The 18,414-nt window shown below is 43.8% G+C and overlaps 1 protein-coding gene across 1 annotated transcript; it reads right to left on the bottom strand.

Annotated features, from left to right (window-relative positions):
* Nucleotides 1-588: 588 nt before the first annotated feature.
* On the bottom strand, nt 589-10,967 carry cbln1 (cerebellin 1 precursor). Its single transcript, XM_030366992.1, has 3 exons — nt 10,031-10,967; nt 8,974-9,093; nt 589-858 (listed from the first exon to the last, which is right to left on the bottom strand). Exons 1-3 carry the CDS (start codon nt 10,286-10,288, stop codon nt 661-663), a joined length of 576 nt encoding a protein of 191 aa, XP_030222852.1. The 5' UTR covers nt 10,289-10,967; the 3' UTR covers nt 589-660.
* Between the last annotated feature and the right edge of the window lie 7,447 nt (nt 10,968-18,414).

Below are 18,414 nucleotides of genomic sequence, written 5' to 3'. Positions count from 1 at the left end.
TGCAGCAAGCCACTGAGCAGTAGATGGAGAATGGAAGGGGAGTTGGGGGAAGGAAGGATGGATGGATGGATGGATGGATGGATGGATGGATGGATGGATGGATGGATGGATGGATGGATGGATGGATGGATGGATGGATGGATGGATGGATGGATGGATGGATGGATGGATGGATGGATGGATGGATGGATGGATGGATGGATGGAAGGAATGAAGGAAGGAGGAAAGAAAGTGAGGAAGCTGCGAAAACTAATACTAGCCGCTCCCTAATGCTCTCTCTTTCATTTAATATCGGTTGGCTCGCACACATTTGTCATCCTCCTTCCCTCCTCAATGGCCAGAGTAGAAGTCTGTATTCATCATGGACTCTTCTCCTCCTGTCCTCCTGCCTCACCCTTTCACCTCCATCTTTATTCTCCTTCCCATTTCTTCTCCTTCTTCTTCTTGGCCCCTTTTCATCAGTGTCCTTTCCATGATTCCTGCCAGATGCTCCTCCTCCTCCTCCTTCACCACCTCCTCCTCCTCCTCCACCACCTCCTCCTCCTCCTCCACCACCACCTCCTCCTCCTCCTCCTCCTCCTCCTCCTCCTCCTCCTCCCCCCGTGTTTTGTGTGCGCTCCTCTCTCCTTCTCCCGTCTCCCGTCCCCCAGCCCGGCTCCTCTACACTGGAAACACCAGGAAGCCGGAGAAGGTGGAGTACTTCCAGCCCCCCATCAGGTTTCCCCGCTCCAGCTTGAGGTAGGCCCGGTCGCCCTTCTCCATCTGAATCAGAACCCCGTTGCTGGCCGCCTCGCGCGTCACGTCCTGGTCGCCCGCAAACGCTGAGATCACCGGCCAGCCGTTGTGCATCAGGCTCACCTTGGGAGAGCGACAAGGAGGTACCGAGTCAGTCACTTTATAGACATGCACACATAGGCGCCGCGTTGGCCTTTGAATCATAGGCCAACGTAGCCGCCATATTGGAGAGGCCAAGACCGGCCTGGGAACAAAAACAAGTAAAGTATTTACTATAGAATATCTATATTTTGGACACATGTTTTTGTACCCAATGTAGATGACCCGAGAATAAAAACAACTCATTGAGATCGGTTGAGGAATGTAAAGGTGAGAAAACGCTGCTTTTAATCCAGAAAAAACACTGCGCCCACATTTTCGTTTTCGTTTACAGGGTTGTCTTGGCCTCGTTGATACAAGGGCAAGGTTGACGTATCGAAGTGACGGTCAAGCAGTCAAATCACGTCTTTGCATATACAGTATGTCTATGAGTAATTATATTCAATGAGTCACAATACTGTGACATGTATATGAAACCAGCAGTGCAGCCTTAAATCACAGAATATGTTTCCAATTCAAATCAAATGCAATCATTTATTGAACTTTCAGTAGGATAAGGCTCTTTGCCTGACAAATATATTCTCATCCACCTATTCCTGAGAGACGTATCACTGTTTCTACCTGACACTATCACCCAAATGCTAGATGTTATTTAGATTAATTAATTAATCTCATCCCTTGACAATTGGGTCTTGTGGAAGCTAAACCTGACACACAATGTAAATAGAAAGATACATGAGTAAACCAGAATTCTTCTTCAGTAGCACTATAAACCAAACCTCTGCCATCATGACCTTGTATTCAATCAAGTGAGGTCCCCGTTGTGGATTGATTAAGACGATAATTAGTAGACTTGCCCATTCAAACTACAATTCGGCAGGTATTTTGGCAGAGTTGAAGAAAAAAATGCATCTGGATTAGCATGCAAAAAAGCAAAGCAAAAGATGTGGGCAAACGCAGCATGGATTATGCCCGAACGCAAACACACACACACACACACACACACACACACACACACACACACACACACACACACACACACACACACACACACACACACACACACACACACACACACACACACACTGTTAATAGGAAGAACCTGCTGTCTTCTTCATCCGAACTGCAAAAAAATCAAGTAACCATCTCAACACTTTGAGTCAGATACTTTAAACATCAACGAACGCCACTCTACCTGTCAAACTGCCGGGGCAGTTCCACCAGCCCAGCCAGGAGAATACCAACCCACCCATTACTAGGCTAACCTGATGGCTCCCGGTGAAAGTCACGCATGACTACTTCACATATTCCTGGAGCGCAATCAGCGCTAACCTGTTCAGCGAGGCCACATACTTTGACACAAAGATCCACTGATGATCCATTATCCAGCTCTGCTGTCTGACGGACACGGCGGGCGGCTAAAAAGGACAATGTATGTACCGCTTCGCTTCAATTTAGCCCAATTAACCCTGGGGCCAGTGGGCATGACCATGTGCCAATGACAGGGTAGCAAAAAGGAAGAAAGCAAGAAAGAACAATTAAAAGACGTGAGTTAAGTTCACAGGTAAAGCAAGGGCAGAGGAGATAAGAAAGTGAAAATAATAGAAAATAAGGTGAACAAAACAGTGATTAAAAAAGAGCAAAGATATTGATCCCTGTAGTCTGTAGTGGAGTGCCAGGAGACAGGGGGACAGACAGACTGAGAGAAATTGTCTCTGTGCAGTGTGCGTGTAACTCCCCCGAAAACACAGAGAGACAGGAGACAAAGGAGGGTCAGCTACACTACATCAACGTGAGGCTTTTGGGAAAACACATCCCCCTACCCCCCCCCCCCCCCCCCCCACACACACACACACACACACACACACACACACACATGTTCACACACACACAGGGACGCAACCCTGCAGATGCTCTCAGTCACTTTGTGACTGAGAGACTGCCTTGACTTTATTTATTCATTATCTCTTTCTCTCTCTCTCCCCCTCTCTTTCTAGGCCTCTCTCTCACACACACCCTCTGTTTCTGACTTTCCCCACACACATACACACTCTGTTTTCCAGACAGCTATACATGGCCGTGATGTATGGGTCTAATAAAGTAGTGACAGAGGCTTTTTTGGAAAGATCACACACGCACACACGCACACAAAGATGTTTGTGTGCACACACACACACATTTAATTATGTGTGTGTGTGTGTGTGTGTCTGTGTGTGTGTGTGTGTGTGTGTTTGTGTGTGTGTGTGTGTGTGTGTGTGTGTGTGTGTGTGTGTCTTTGTGTGTGTGTGTGTGTGTGTGCATAAATCTGCATACGTTAATGTATAAGTACCATTTAACCGGAAGTGGTCTTTAAATGGCTGAACGAAGGCCTCCCAATATGTGGTTGAAGCACTTAAGGCCAACGCCACCGTGACACCCCCTCATTACGTCATCATCTCCCATCCCAATGACCGGCCTGACAGCACAATAATACACATATCTTGATGACCTACACGTTTCTCTTTGTCTCTTTCTCTCTCTCTTTGTCTCACTCTCTCTCTCTCTCTCTCCTTAGATCTCTCGTCAATCCCTCACACTCTCTCTCGCTCTCTCTCTTCATCCATCTGTTGGGCTGTCTCTCACTGCTTCTTTAAACCATAAGTTGGAAGAACAGTTGACAAAGACACAATGGTGCGTCTGACTGCTGGCTTTGAGGACGTTTGCGAAAGTTTTATTTCTGGGTTGGCTGAGATTTTTCTATCACAGTATTATTTTTTTTGCAGCTCTGAAATGAATGATGATTGGGAATGTTTTGCTGATAGTTTTGCTTGATGAAGCGTTGGAAGAAATTAGTTTTATGGAAAAACAGCTTTAAATCATCCCTGGTCAGACACAGGGGGATATTAAACACCCTGCATAGAATCATTTGAGAGATCGGATTTGGAGAACAATGTGCTATTAACACACTGGGTCTGGTTTCCAATGTGATTGAGGCACACAGAACAAACACTATGGTGACACTTTTTTACATAATACACTGCACAACATATACAAAATATACAACACTTAGCACAAATAAAAACACAACATATATTTATGCACCTTGTGGAAGTCTATATTACAGTACTTATAGTAATGATTATCACTAACTTGTCATCCCAAATGGTTTCTTCTGCACATCTTTAAAGATGCAAAATATTCAACTTCCTAGTGCAATGGGACACCCACTCACACAACTGGTTTGGATAGGAAGGGTGGCCTGAAAGGATCTCAACTTTATATATAACCCATCCCACACATATCGTGGGATGTCAGTTTCACCTACGGGCTGATTTAATATACTGTCATCATCTTTCTTCTTTGTGCTCATCAACATCTGGCTGTACAGCACCACAGTATCTAAACACTGTTCCTAAAATAGAAGCCAACCCTCGATTGGATCAATATAGTGCATGGTACATATATACAGTCAAAATATTAATGCACGCTTACACTTTAAAGTGTGCAAGGCCACCTTCTTGTGTATGTCTAAATAGACGCATGTTAGATTTTTTCTTAATCGGTTTCACACATTCACCCAAACATAATGGAACGGAGATGAAATCATGCTTATAGTTAGTTTTATGTTTTTGTGTGTGTGTGTGTGTGTGTGTGTGTGTGTGTGTGTGTGTGTGTGTGTGTGCGTGTGTGTGTGTGTGTGTGTGTGTGTGTGTGTGTGCATCATCCCATTTGAAAAGTGTTGAGAGGGTGGGAAGCCCTTTTATCACTGTTCCATGCCTGTACCGGTAAAGGAATCCCCAAGCACACCAGCCCACCTACACACACACACACACACACACACGCACGCACGCACGCACGCACGCACGCACGCACGCACGCACGCACGCACGCACATACACACACACACACACACACACACACACACACCCACACACACACACACACACACACACACCACACACACGCCTCTGTACGGTTGCCATAAGGCCTCTCAGAATACAAAAAACATGATATGATTTAGCCTTTTATCATGACTTATCATGACTATCAGACTTCCAACAATTCTCAAAGATTAGTATAACAACTGAGATTATATATTAGCAACCGAGACTTGCATACAGTTTGCGATACAACAGAAGCATTTTCCAGATAACCACATTAAATATGGTTTAACTGTTTGGGCACTGATCAATTGATGAGCCAGGTTTTCAAGTACGCCTAGAGAGGATCTAGGGAGGCTACAATAGCATTGAATGATAGATCAGCTCGACACAGTGGACTATTGCCCTTGGTAAGCTTGTCTATCCATCGTACATTTAGGTGGACATTTCCACTTGTGATGTCGCTAAGGCACAGGGCAGGGCATATTTTGAAACTGCTTGTAATGGCTGATCACACTCACACCTTGTGGTTAAATAGGGGCCCTGTAGAGGAGAACCGAGCCCCAACACCACTTGTAGATTAGTTAGCATTAGAGGACCCCTTCTTTAGGTTACACACATGCTGTGCATGCATAACCTCCTATTGAATTAAAGAGTTACTTTGTCACCTGCTGATTAAGCGCCAATGCAACACACCTGTGATCCGCTTATTGAAACAGAAAAAAAGAAATAGTATTTTTTAATGGCTAGGTCAGGGTCTTGGGTCTCCGTTAAGCTAAAATGTGAAAACAAAATAGCAGAATATGGAAAGATATACAAACTGAGTATAAATTGTCCTTGAATCAAAGGACACACGGACCACAGTAAACCCCATTTACAGGGTTTGGCCCTTAATATTGCCCCCCAGAATTCACCGCCTGCTTGGCATGTCATTGAAGCAAAAAAAAAAGAAGTAAACCATTGTTCCATGTTTCCAATGTTTTCCACTCCATTCAGTCCAATTGTAAAGCTAGTAAACGTGGGCCAGGCTGGTGGGAGGACAGTTTAATAGTCAGGGGGGATGTCTGTTCCAAACTATCGCGGAAATATAGACATTCCGAACAATGTTTTCGCTAATAAATTGGGGCAAAGAATCTGCAGCTTTCAATATAATTTTCTTTCTACGTATAGCTGCACAATCGAAATCCGGGACAATTTATGTTTCTGAAACTTTATCAACCCCCCCTGAATGAAATGTGTGGCTCTGCTACTGGTTGGAGATAAGCAGTGTATTTATGTCCGCACCCCTGGAGAAGACGTCTTCTCTAGGTGATACTAATGCTGCAGACAGGTTATGCTCAAAAAGTTTATTTGTAACTTTGTATGTCCTATCAACCTCATTCCATGGAAAACTCTGTTTCTTCTCTTGACTTCATTCCGACTCTGCTAGAGTTAATGAAATAACTTTTTTGATGGTATCATAAATTCGAAAAACATAATTAAAATTGTAAAATAGCATGAAGATTTGATGCTACTGCCCTCTGTGATCAGTCACTTTGTGCCATCTTTATGAACCGAAGCTGAACTGTTTCTAAGCTCTGACCAAGCTTGTGGCTTACTCCTCCCAAATACATTTAGATTAATTGAAACCAATCTGCTACTCTTAATGTTTTAATTAGCTTTAAGAACTGGGAAATGAATATACCTGACCATATTTCGACGATTGCTTAGAAATGCCTTTGAGTGGACTTTAAACCATGAAACCTATAAACAAAGTTAAATCTTTTAAAATCAGGATGTCCAGAAAAGATGTAAAGTCCCTTCTTGTGTCCTTCTTGTTACATTAGTTGTATGAGTTGCGGTGAGATATAATAGATTGTTCAACATTAGGTAAATGTATCAACTGTAAGGATTGATGCAGTCTGATTGGTTTTAATCAGAATATAATGAACGGTTATGCAGCTCTGAAATAGACAAAACAAAGGATTGTAGGGCTAAGAAATAGCACAAATGTTCTTTAAGTAAAACCTTTGCTGGCACGGCATCAGTGAGATTCACTTTTTTTTTTTTATTGTTTAGGAAACCAAATGTGGGCAGAGATGCAGCAGGAGCCAAATATAACACAGAGAAATAAACCGTTCCCTGAACATCATGGAGTGTACAATATAGTGTTTGGGTAAGCATGCAGTTTGGTGTAATCCTGAACCAGATACTTAACATTTGAATAAATATGAAACAACCTTTGTCTTTATTTACTTTAATTTATAATTTAACAATGGAAAAAAGGGTAACTTTTCCCATTGTTCAAAGTATGCTGGTGCAGATACTAATTAAAATGTGTGGCTGGAAACAGAAATTAATGTGTCTGCTTCGAAAGGGAAATCCGGCCAACACTTAAGTTGTTAAGTGGTGCTCAGAAAGCATTATGGACATCCGATGAGTGTGCCGTAATCATTCCAATCGAATACCCTATTCAAACATGTGATAATAGCACATTAACCAAAGGATCTCAATATTGTTCTCTAGTGCACAATGTTCTGATGTTCTAAACCCATGGAACAGGAATGGGCCTTCATCCCCTGGCTACTGCCTCGGCTCTGCTTATTGATGTCCGCTGTTTATTCTCTTCCTCTGTTCTCACAACTGTCAACACCCGTTTTTTGAAAGTTTTGCAGATTTTATATTTCAGGATGCCAACATTTATTTTTTCACTTTTGTGTTGGACAACATTTCTTGCTCCAAATTACCCTGACTGTTGCCTGACTCAATTTAACAGTCAATGTTGGCAGTGATTCATTATGTCACAGCCTTTTATATGGTCACAGCACGTAGTCCTGTACCCAGTTTTGCACATTTTCCCTTAATTTGCCTGTTTTACTTAACACTCTGGAGAACGGCCTTAGCTGAAAACATCTTGTTTTGGCCCTGAATTCAATCAGTTAGTCTGTAAATAACTGTTATTTATATTAAGGAATATATGTATGTTCAATATATATATATAAATATGAGTTTTGAATGATTTCATTTTTCATTCAATGATTCAACTGAGTAAGAGGGAGAGGTTGATTTATGTCGCCCTACTCTATCCTCCCAATTAACTCAAATTGTACAGTCAGAGATCACGCCTTCAGCGTTTGAAATTAAACCTTTAATTGTGAATTCCTTCTTCCCACTCTACCTAGGATTTCATGTGCCGCATTTGTTTGCAATTATTAGCAAACTAATGCTCCGATCGTTGCTCATATTCTATTGCATGAGACACTTAATTATCCCGATGGCATGAGTCAACAGTGATGTGTGCGGACAATTTGAACTCACTGAGGCGGATTGGGCCTATAAACTTGACATGGCGTTTCCCCTTCGGATATCACCCGCTTGTTGTTGTAGCCTATTTGTCATTCTAATTAATTCAAGTTCCAAGAAATATGAGTATGCCTTTCAGTAGTTTAACGCAATGCCAAAGCCCCAGGGGATCTTCAGCTAATTATACAACGGTTTAATTAGTGCAAGCTACAGTGCAATTAAAGCTTTTTAAAACGATATTGTGTTTGTTGTTTAAAACAGGCTGAAGTCTCATCATTCATCGCCCATGAAGTAAAAACATGGCACGTAAAGGCATAATGATCAGATGCTGTTTGCAGGATGAAAGTGACCGCCTCTGGCATCTTCAGTGTTTCTATAAAGGAGGATGGCGCAAAAAAGCATGCGTGTGAAAAGCGAGCACTTGATATGCAGATAAATCTTCATTGGAACATGTTTTTTTTTTTTTTTTTCCCCATCTGGTAAAGGCGCTCTCGCTCGCCCTCTGATTGCCATTATGTCCGTGGTGCTGAAGGGAGCGCCACGCTGAGTGCCGCTGTCCGCGGTGCTGAAGGGAGCGCCTCCCAACCGCTGGTTGCGCACGCTCTCCTTTAGCGTCGCGTGCTCATATCGATGCATTATGAGCCTGCCGGCTGGCCGACGGCTGCCTTTCATCTCTATCCGACTCTCTCCGTTTTCTCCCAGGGGAGCATATCAAATGGTTTCTACTTGCGAGTCATTTGCAGATAACTCCTAATAAGTCAAGTTTGACAAAGACATCACTTGTGTCATCGTGTATTAGATAAACGAGCGCGCGCACACACATGCGCATTAACTAAAACCACACACACGCTCCTGTACATAATGCGCACGCACACGCCAGTACACACACACACACACACACACACACACACACACACACACACACACACACACACACACACACACACACACACACACACACACACACACACACACACACACACACACACAAACACACCTGTATGGTTTGACGGTTGTAGACCTTCACTACGTGGAAGTTAAAACTGTAAATCCCTTTGCGTGGTGAGATGAAATTACTCCGCTCCTCGTCGAAATTCTTCCCCACATTTACGAGGATCTGGAGAGAGAAACGACAGAGGAAGGATGTTTACAACAAATGACAGAGTAGACCCACCACATAGGCCCACGATTTCAGCTCATATGCCATATTTCAATTGTGGCTTTAGCGACATAAGTCAACGGTATGCAAAACGTGTCTTTTTTATTTTGTCAAACGAGGCAGTGAACTCGATTTTATCTCTTGCTTTTCCTGTAGAACTTGCAAACTTTATAGGGTGCTGAAGCATTTGAGTAAATCTTTCGAATTAGATTTTTATTATGCCTGTCAGGAGCCCATGTCTAATTTGATGAGCTAATGGCGGGTTGGAAGAGGACGATGGGCAAATTGAATGGGCTTTGAAGGAAATTAACCTTTAACAACTCCCTAATAGGATATCACCCTGGCGACCTACTGTTACTAAATTATTTGCAGAGGTGTCACTTTCCATATCCTTTATTGTCAGCTCAAAAGTTGTAATATGCCAAACATCTTGTTTCAAGGAATAGGTAGCGGATTGTCTATTTTAGCCTCGGGAACCATATCCTCTTCCCGGGAGGCGATACGCGATTCATGGCTACGCGATGACAAATACTATACAATATTATATACATCCTACTTCATATTATACAGCCTAGTATAGAAGATAGACTAAACCAGTCCGGATTTATCGACGCATCGCCTTCACTTGTCTCTAGAGATTGTGTGTTGTATTGCAGATGGCATCGTTAAATGATATTAAATGTCATTCATTGCAATAAAACCTATTTCTAAAGTATCTTTAGGTAAATCTACATGCATTGATTTCTTCATTTAGTCGATTTAAAACAGCTAAATTCCAGTCTCGTGTCACACATTGCTTACTTACAAAACGAACAGACAAGACTAGACTACAACACAACACAAGTATAACACTAGAGAACACAATACAACAGGAGTAGAAAGCTTCCCCCCTTACCTGATCAAAGTAGATGACCATCGTCCTGTTGCTCATCTCGGAGGGCTCGTGGTTGGTGTTCCTCACCGCGGAGAACGCCACCTTGGCGCTTCCCGAGCGCACCGAGATGCCCAGCGCCGTGCCGGTAGGGTCCGAGGTGGGGTTGGAGTCGCACACCACCAGGCACTTCCCCTCCAGGACGATGGGCTCCGTCTCGTTCTGCGCGCGGGTCGGGCTGGCCACGAGCCACACGGCGCTCAGCAGGCAGAACGTCAACATCGCGGATGAAGGGTCGACTTTAAATCTGCTTTTTTTGGTGTGGGGGGGGGGGTGGTGGGGGGTTCAAACCTTGTTTTTTTCTTCGACTTTTTCCCCAAGATCTGCCTTGCTGTTTTTTTCTCCTGCTTTCAGTGCGACTCAGTGAAGAAGAAAAAGAAGAAGTCACTTATCTAGCAGCGATTAAATATTAAAGAGTTCTCTTGGAGGACGTGCGCCGTATCTCCGTGGGTTGAAGTGAACGCTTTGTACTCCCCGTGTTCTGGAAAGAAGAAAAAGCTTTGTCGGCACCACTTTCTTTTTCCTCCCACTTTCCGGGGTCGCAACTTTTTTTTGTCTTTTCTTGCACTCTTTTAAAGTGTGCAGCGCTGTCAGCGACGAGCGGCCGGTTCTCACACACGGGCGGCAGAGGAGCAGGAGGCGGAGGGGCCCTGGCCAATTCGCAGCGCCGGAGAATACATAGCGCACAGGGCTCCGTCTGCTCTCGCGCTGCTTCAATTATTGATATGGGAGATATTGGAGTTTAGCACAAAAAAAAAGGCTGGGAATGAGCGGCCCACGCATGAGCAAGAGATGTTCACGCCCAGCTCGTTTTTGCTTAGCAGACCCTCCCCTCCTATCGTAACAGGGCCCATCACCGTATCGGCTTGCCTGCATCTTCGATATTTTCCAACCAGCGCGCGCCGACCCGCCTCCAATTCATCTCTCTCTCTCTCTCTCTCTCTCTCTCTCTCTCTCTCTCTCTCTCTCTCTCTCTCTCTCTCTCGCTCTCTCTCTCTCGCTCTCTCTTGCTCTTTCTGTCTCTCTCGTGCGCGCACGCACGTACGCGCGCACACGCACACAACCTTGGCTATTCTCTTTGGTGACGTTCTTTTGAAGTCGTTGTAGGTATTTCCCCCACTGGACCAAGACGGTGTATTTCGCATTGTAACACAACGCGAAGGGATTGAACATTGAGATGGGTAACATCTCACGCCATCATGCTCATTATTGAAAGCATTACAATCTTAATTACGTTTGCAAAGTAAGAGGCTGTGAGGAGAGTTGACTATGGTCAGACCATGGCCACTGCACGTGGGAAGAAAGCCCAGAGAGAAGCAGAAATTGAGCAAAACAGGCAACAGAGGCAGATCCAAAAAGCAGAAGGCCAACCTCAACTTACTAAGACGAGGTAAAACAACAAAAAACAACAACACGAAACACAACTACACGTTTTAACTCGTAGTTGTGGGAATGTTACGTTTCGTTATGTGGTGATAGGGAGAGGAAATAACTGAATCATAATACAACACTTATCGGGTTGTTTCTAAAGTGGTGCCAACTGTTAGGGAGGTGATGTGCAGGCGGTGCAGTGTGCCCACATGCCGGAAGGTGGTCGCGGATCGGTGGTTCGTTGAGTGATGGAGCACTCCCATGAATAAACGCGCGAGTGAGGAAAGTGGGAGGATTACCTGAAGGGGACACTGAGCTAAGGCTTTGGGAATAAAACGGATGTTATATCTGTCTTGACGATCATGTTTGCTCACTCTTGTTTTAATCCTGGGAGCCCTGTTCTAAATGTACTGCACCGTTTTGGATGCTCCAGTCCTGCTGGACTAAACCAGCAAGAGCGAGTTGCATGTGCCTGCGACTTTAAGAGATAAAGGAGCATCTGACAGTGATAGAGTGCAATGGGGTATACTGTTGTGGAAAAAACTGTTATTTCTAGTGCGATATTTCGGCTTAAGATAACTAATAGTTTGCACAGGCTGGGCTGTACACTTGTTGATGCTATGTAATTTCTTCACTTTTATTTCTCTGTTTCCATTTGTCTTTATTGTAAATAATTACAACTCATCTCACCCCACCCACACACACCACACACATACACACAGACCTACACACACACACACACACACACACACACAACACACACCCAGACACACACACACACACCTTCGTCCCTGCCAAAGACTCCAGCTGTGCTTTAGTTCTCTCTCCCTCTCACCTGGTTTTCACCCTGCTGTGTCTCTCTCTCCTCTCATTTATCCACCCACAGTATCTGTGTGTGCCTGTCTCTCTCTCTCTCTCTCTCTCTCTCTCTCTCTCTCTCTCTCTCTCTCTCTCTCTCTCTCTCTCTCTCTCTCTCTCTCTCTCTCTCTCTCTCTCTCTCTCTCTCTCTCTCTCGGGAGGGGGTGTGTGCTCCCCAATAAGCCAGTGTCTGAGCTCTGTCTCCTAATGCCGGCTGACGCTGAATGACAGGTCAAAGGACTTCTCTGAGACTCAGCAGGCAGGGGACGAGTCACATGAACCCTCTCTCTCTCCCTCTCTCTCTCTCTCTCTCTCTCTCTCTCTCTCTCTCTCTCTCTCTCTCTCTCCTCTCTCTCTCTCTCTCTCTCTCTCTCCCTCTCTCTCTCCCTCTCTCTCTCTCTCTCTCTCTCTCTCTCTCTCTCAGGGGACGAGTCACATGAACCCTCTCTCTCTCGCTCTCTCTAGCTCTCCGTCTCCCGTCCCCTGCCGTCTGTCCCTGTGTCATCCTCAAATCCACCAATGTTGCAGCTGTAATTCACACTGCACACATGCATGAATTCTCGCACACACATACACACACACACACACACAAATACACATCCCAATACACACACAGACCGCGTTGGGGGTCAAAGTGCGGCAGGAAGCCGAGCTCAGCGTGTCCCGGGGCGACGGCGTCCAGACTGCAGTTAAACAGACAGACTGACAGACAGAACCCACCTCTTGTCTAGCACCCACTCTGGGCCTACAGTGTGTGCGTAGAAGGGTGTATGTATGTGCGTGCATGTGTGTGTGCATGCGTGTGCGCGTGTGTGTGTGTGTGTGTGTGTGTGTGTGTGTGTGTGTGTGTGTGTGTGTGTGTGTGTGTGTGTGTGTGTATGTACTGTATTGGGCTGTTTTGTTGGTCGGTGGGACTAGGACAATACTGTATAGATTGAGCTTTGTGTACGGGTCACCAGATTTGTCTGTCTGTCTGTATTTCTGCTCTACTTGACCTTTCTATATTAACAGAGAATATATGTCACCCTGTCTGTCTGTCTGACTGTCTGTCTGTCTGTTTTCATCTGTGTATCTTTCTGTTTCTGTCCAATCCACCAATCCGTTTGTCGCTCCAAAGTACATACGTCTGCCTGTCTGTGGGTCAGTATTTCTGTCTGTCTATAATATCTTAGTTGATACAACCCTGCAAATGGAGACACTGAGCTTGGGTGATGCCTACCTACAAGAAAAATAGAAGATGACATGAACCCTAGAAACCAAGATAAAATGAAACTTTATAAGTCCCATCAGCAGCATGAAGGAGTGGCATTAGGAATGAAGAGGTGTGACCAACTATTAGCGTGCAAATAAATATAAATACACTGGTACCTTGTGAATTGTAATTTGCAGAGTGGAATGCAACATCTTTGCTTCAAGTTCTTCTCAACATGTAATAAGATAGTGACCAGTGTTTCGTCCAGCACTGTATGGTTGAGGCGGCCGCCTTAACAACAGTAGGGGCCCGCCTTGACTAAGAATGTATTGAAAAAAAATAACATATATATACATAATTTTATTTTATTTTAATATTTTAAAATTATTATGCATTAACAAAGTAGAAAACTTTGATCATTGGTAATACTGTTCACAACAATAGTTGTGCCATGAAGGTCTTTGAATGGAATTGAAACAACCACCTGGTGGGGGTATGTATTACTGCGATCTGAAACCCTCACCGAACACCCCCCCCCCCCCCGACCACCCTGACTAAGACAATTCCTGGGAAAACACTGGTGATGATTTATGTAGTGCAGGCAACGTCACAACAACAGTGGGGAAATTCTTTTTTGCCCATTTCAGTCCAAACAGATTAGTCTTTGTCCAAATATGGAACTCAGGAGGGAGGACATTAGCTGTCCGTTTAGACAGCAATCCTGAGGTGGCGTGCGTACACAGCTAAACAAGGTGATCACATACTTAAAGGAGACATATTATGATGTTTTCCCAAAAGTATTTGAGTTCCAGAAAACATGTTTTTGAAGCTGTTTGCTGGAAATAGGTTTTAAGAAAAAAAAATCTCGCCTACCGCTATTCCCCTCTGTTTCAGTCCCTTCAGAATGCGCTGTTTCTGGTGTCTGTAGCTTTAATGCAAATGAGTTGCTGCTCATTGACCAATGAGCTGTCAGAATGAACCACAGCATGGAGGAGAAGGGATTGTTGCCGTTTGCGGACTCCTGGAGCTCTATATCTATATAATATAATATAATTTAATAATAATAACATTATTTGTGGGTATTTATATAATATTCCTTTATCTAATATCACAACGAAAAGCTATGTGCGTCTCGGATGGTATTATGAATCATAAAGACTGCGTCTGACGTCTCTGGTACTTCCACAACACGCAAGTAAAGACTCGTAGTGGGGGATATCTCGGCCATGATTGAGAAGAATTGGGGAAAGAAACTTTGGCCTTGACTCTCTGAAGTCCATAAACTGCGACATGGAAGAGAAAGGGATTGTAATCCGGGAGCTGAGCTGCCAGGCTGCCGCTGCCATACTGTCGGAGGGGAAGGAACAACAACCAGCAGATTGGTGTTCATCCAGAAAGTGTGGCTTGGAAAAAAAACTCAAAGAAGAGGTTTATCTTGTTATTTCATCTGAGTAAGCCTGCTGAATCTATAATGTATTCCTGTTCTTTTTCAAATGACCCACACACAATTACATAACTGCAGACATTTTATGACATATTCCCATTGATGCCATGATTCATATTTTCCTCTGAGCACTTTCTGGTCTGGAAGTTTGGAATGGTTTGGGAATCCAAACTTTTATCCGGGCTACTGCCAATCCATGAGATGAAATAGCAGATGGTGGAACAGTGGGTACTGGCGTTACAGCTGAGCTCCAGACTCTCTCTACTGCGGTTTCCTGTCTGTGTTGAGGTCTTCCTGTTTGTGTAGCATCTCCTTACTGGCTCCACCTGTTTCGCCCCAGCATCAGACAGGCTCATGTGATGATTATCGGAATGCCTCATTTGCCCACAGGTGTAAATGAAGTGTCTTTCTTAGTGTTTGTGTGTGTTTGTGAGACTTTTGAGTTGAGGAGTGATTTCATCACCGCTCAAAGGGATTTACAGTTTTAACTTCCACATTGTGAAGGTCTACTACGTTAAAACCCCACAGGTTATGTGTGTGTGTGTGTGTGTGTGTGTGTGTGTGTGTGTGTGTGTGTGTGTGTGTGTGTGTGTGTGTGTGAGAGTTCTAACCCTTACCCTCACCCAAAGACGGCTTTCACTCGTTTCAACATGCAATCTTAAAATAGCAAATATATGATAATCTATGACAACTATGTGAAACAAACAGGGATAACTAGCATAAAGACCAAGCTGCAAGTGAATCATCATGCCACACCTGGAGTCAGCGACAGTGCAGTCATGCTGGGCCAACTAGGATAGCATAGCATTCAATTACACAATGATTCCTTGAGTCAGTCTCTCCCCCCCCCCCCCCCCCGTTTGGTTCATAACACACCGGCTTTATGACTCCAATGTGATCAGGGGAACTCAATTAATTGTGTGTGTGTGTGTGTGTGTGTGTGTGTGTGTGTGTGTGTGTGTGTGTGTGTGTGTGTGTGTGTGTGTGTGTGTGTGTGTGTGTGTGTGTGTGTGTGTGTGTGTGTGTGTGTGTGTGGGATTGTGGTGTGAGAAGGGAAGGTGATGATAGTTGATAATACCCTTTCACCCTGTTTGTCAACTGGCAGGAAATGTGCATGAAAAAAAGAGTAATATTTTATTCAACACTCCAATTAACCATGGTAACCTTGTGGGCATTAGCAAAAAACAATTTTCCTTGGTAGCGGCCACTGTGGCCTCTCCTCGAGTGAGGGAATTAGTTAACTAAAATAAATAGAATAAGGGTAAGGTGGAAGAATTACAAATTATTTGGTTAAATTTGGTCTGTCCTGGCAGCCAATATGGTATCAGCTATCTCCTCAATAGCTGGTTATCAATAATAGTATACACATGCTAAAAGATTGAAGAATATAATACAAATATATGAATACATATGAAAGGATTGGGGTGTACAATTTAATTATTTAATTTATAATATATTTTGGTTTATAACTACATTGATAATGCTCCTTTCAGCACAGACAGCTCTAATTATAAACTGTGTACGTATCTCTAAGAAGCGGCACGGTCATACTAATTAAGCACACACCATTGAACGTCTTTTGGTCCTTTATTGCCTCACTTTACGGTTATTTATACACACACACACACACACACACACACACAAACACAGACAGACACACACACACACGCCACAGACACACACACACACACACACACACACACACACACACACACACACACACACACACACACACACACACACACACACACACACACACACACACACACACACACACACACACAGATTGAGGGAAGGGACGCCATTAAATGAATTAATGTCTATCTCCACATCTTGCACCTCTGTCATAATAATCAGATTACTTATGTAAAACACTGTGTATAATGTCATTTCTATAATCAGATTACGGTGTTGTGTTGACAGGACATGGGCGAGCCGGATGGCTGACAGCCGTGCCAGCCGCAGCGGCACACTGTAGCGCCGCAAGGTTGTCATGTCCTTTAAGATGCAGCAGATTGGCTTAACATTGGCCTTGATGGTCTCGATATTCCCTCAACCCACACCCGGCACCAACCCCCCAAGGGAGGGATCTGGAAGCACCTCATCATTCCCGACAGCTTCTCCTTAATTGTGTGATGAAATTTTAAAGGCTCGATAATGTACGGTGTGGGATTTGAAAGCTGAAGATTGTTTTTAGAGGCTTAACACAGCTCTGTATGCAGAGAGAGAAGGAGGTCGTAGCCTTAATCCTGTCGAAAATAATACATGACATGTTGGTATTGCAATACGGGTGGATCATGAATGAAAATATACACCTGAACAATGTAGCCTAATATATAATTCTTTTTTTTAAAAGAGAAAATATTATTTCCCCTACTGTTGTTGCTTGGGTCGATCTTCATACCATTTTACATACTGAGGTAAGATCAGAAAAAAATACCTTTCTGTTCCTTTTTTTACACCAACCAGTAGAATGTGTATTTTCCAGAATCACTTTGCTCTCTCGGAGCAGTGTACTCTGCTTGCGGCAGGGAGTGAGGTTCGGGCTCCCAGAGGACATGCTTCGTAGCAGATAGACAGCGGGGCCTAATGGAATATCTACACTGCATTGGAATCTATTCTATATTTCATGGGGTCGCCGCGAACAAGTGTTGAGATCAGAGAACATAAACCAGATATAGAATGGATAGAAAAACACATAAAGGGGTCGCAATATTCTCTCAGCTGCATAGTTGATTTTACACTGAACACTGAACTGGAAATAATAAAGTCTCTGTCAGGATTTCCTCCAGTGCAAGATTCTGAGAGCGTTCTGAATGCTTTGATAATTCCCTCATACAATCCACTTTGACTAAGTAAGCTATCACTTTGTATTGTCTCTTAATATTGTCATAATGTGAAGGTCACCTTCATGTTATGAAAGTATTTTTTTTACAAACGGACACAGCAAAATTGCAAGTCATGCATCGCTGTGATTCAGAGTACAATGGTGAATTGACAGTTTACAGATGTTGTTTTGTGGTTACAGAGTAAGACTATGTTAGGGTCATTTCTGCAACACACACTTTCAAAAATCTAATCGTTTGAATTTAAAAGTGGACTGAATTATTGTATAGACTGGAATGCAAAATCAATCAAGCATCCTATCATAACCCCTGATCTGTCATTGCCTCCACAAGGACTGGTTGTGGATCTGCCTTGTGATCCGTGGCATTTAGCTCAACGGCAATCAAACAGTGTTTGTTAGCGAACACCTGGGAAGCCCCTGGGGATGCATCGGGCTGTTTGAGCTGCTGCACCAAACCAGTGATCCAGGACACAGGTTTCCTTTATACAGCATGGTATTGTTTGTGTTATGAACATTGTTGCTTGTTGTTTTTTTTGATACATTGCAGGCATCACTTAGCAGAAACAAGCATCCAAGCCCTTTGGGGTGGCTGGCATCAATTTTACATTGTATTCAGCCACTGTGGAAAGAGCTGA

This window comes from Gadus morhua, chromosome 9 (assembly GCF_902167405.1).
Source record: "Gadus morhua chromosome 9, gadMor3.0, whole genome shotgun sequence".
Lineage (NCBI taxonomy): Eukaryota > Metazoa > Chordata > Actinopteri > Gadiformes > Gadidae > Gadus > Gadus morhua.
The sequence above is the reverse complement of the archived record's forward strand: the minus strand, read 5'-3'. Positions and strand labels throughout refer to the sequence as shown.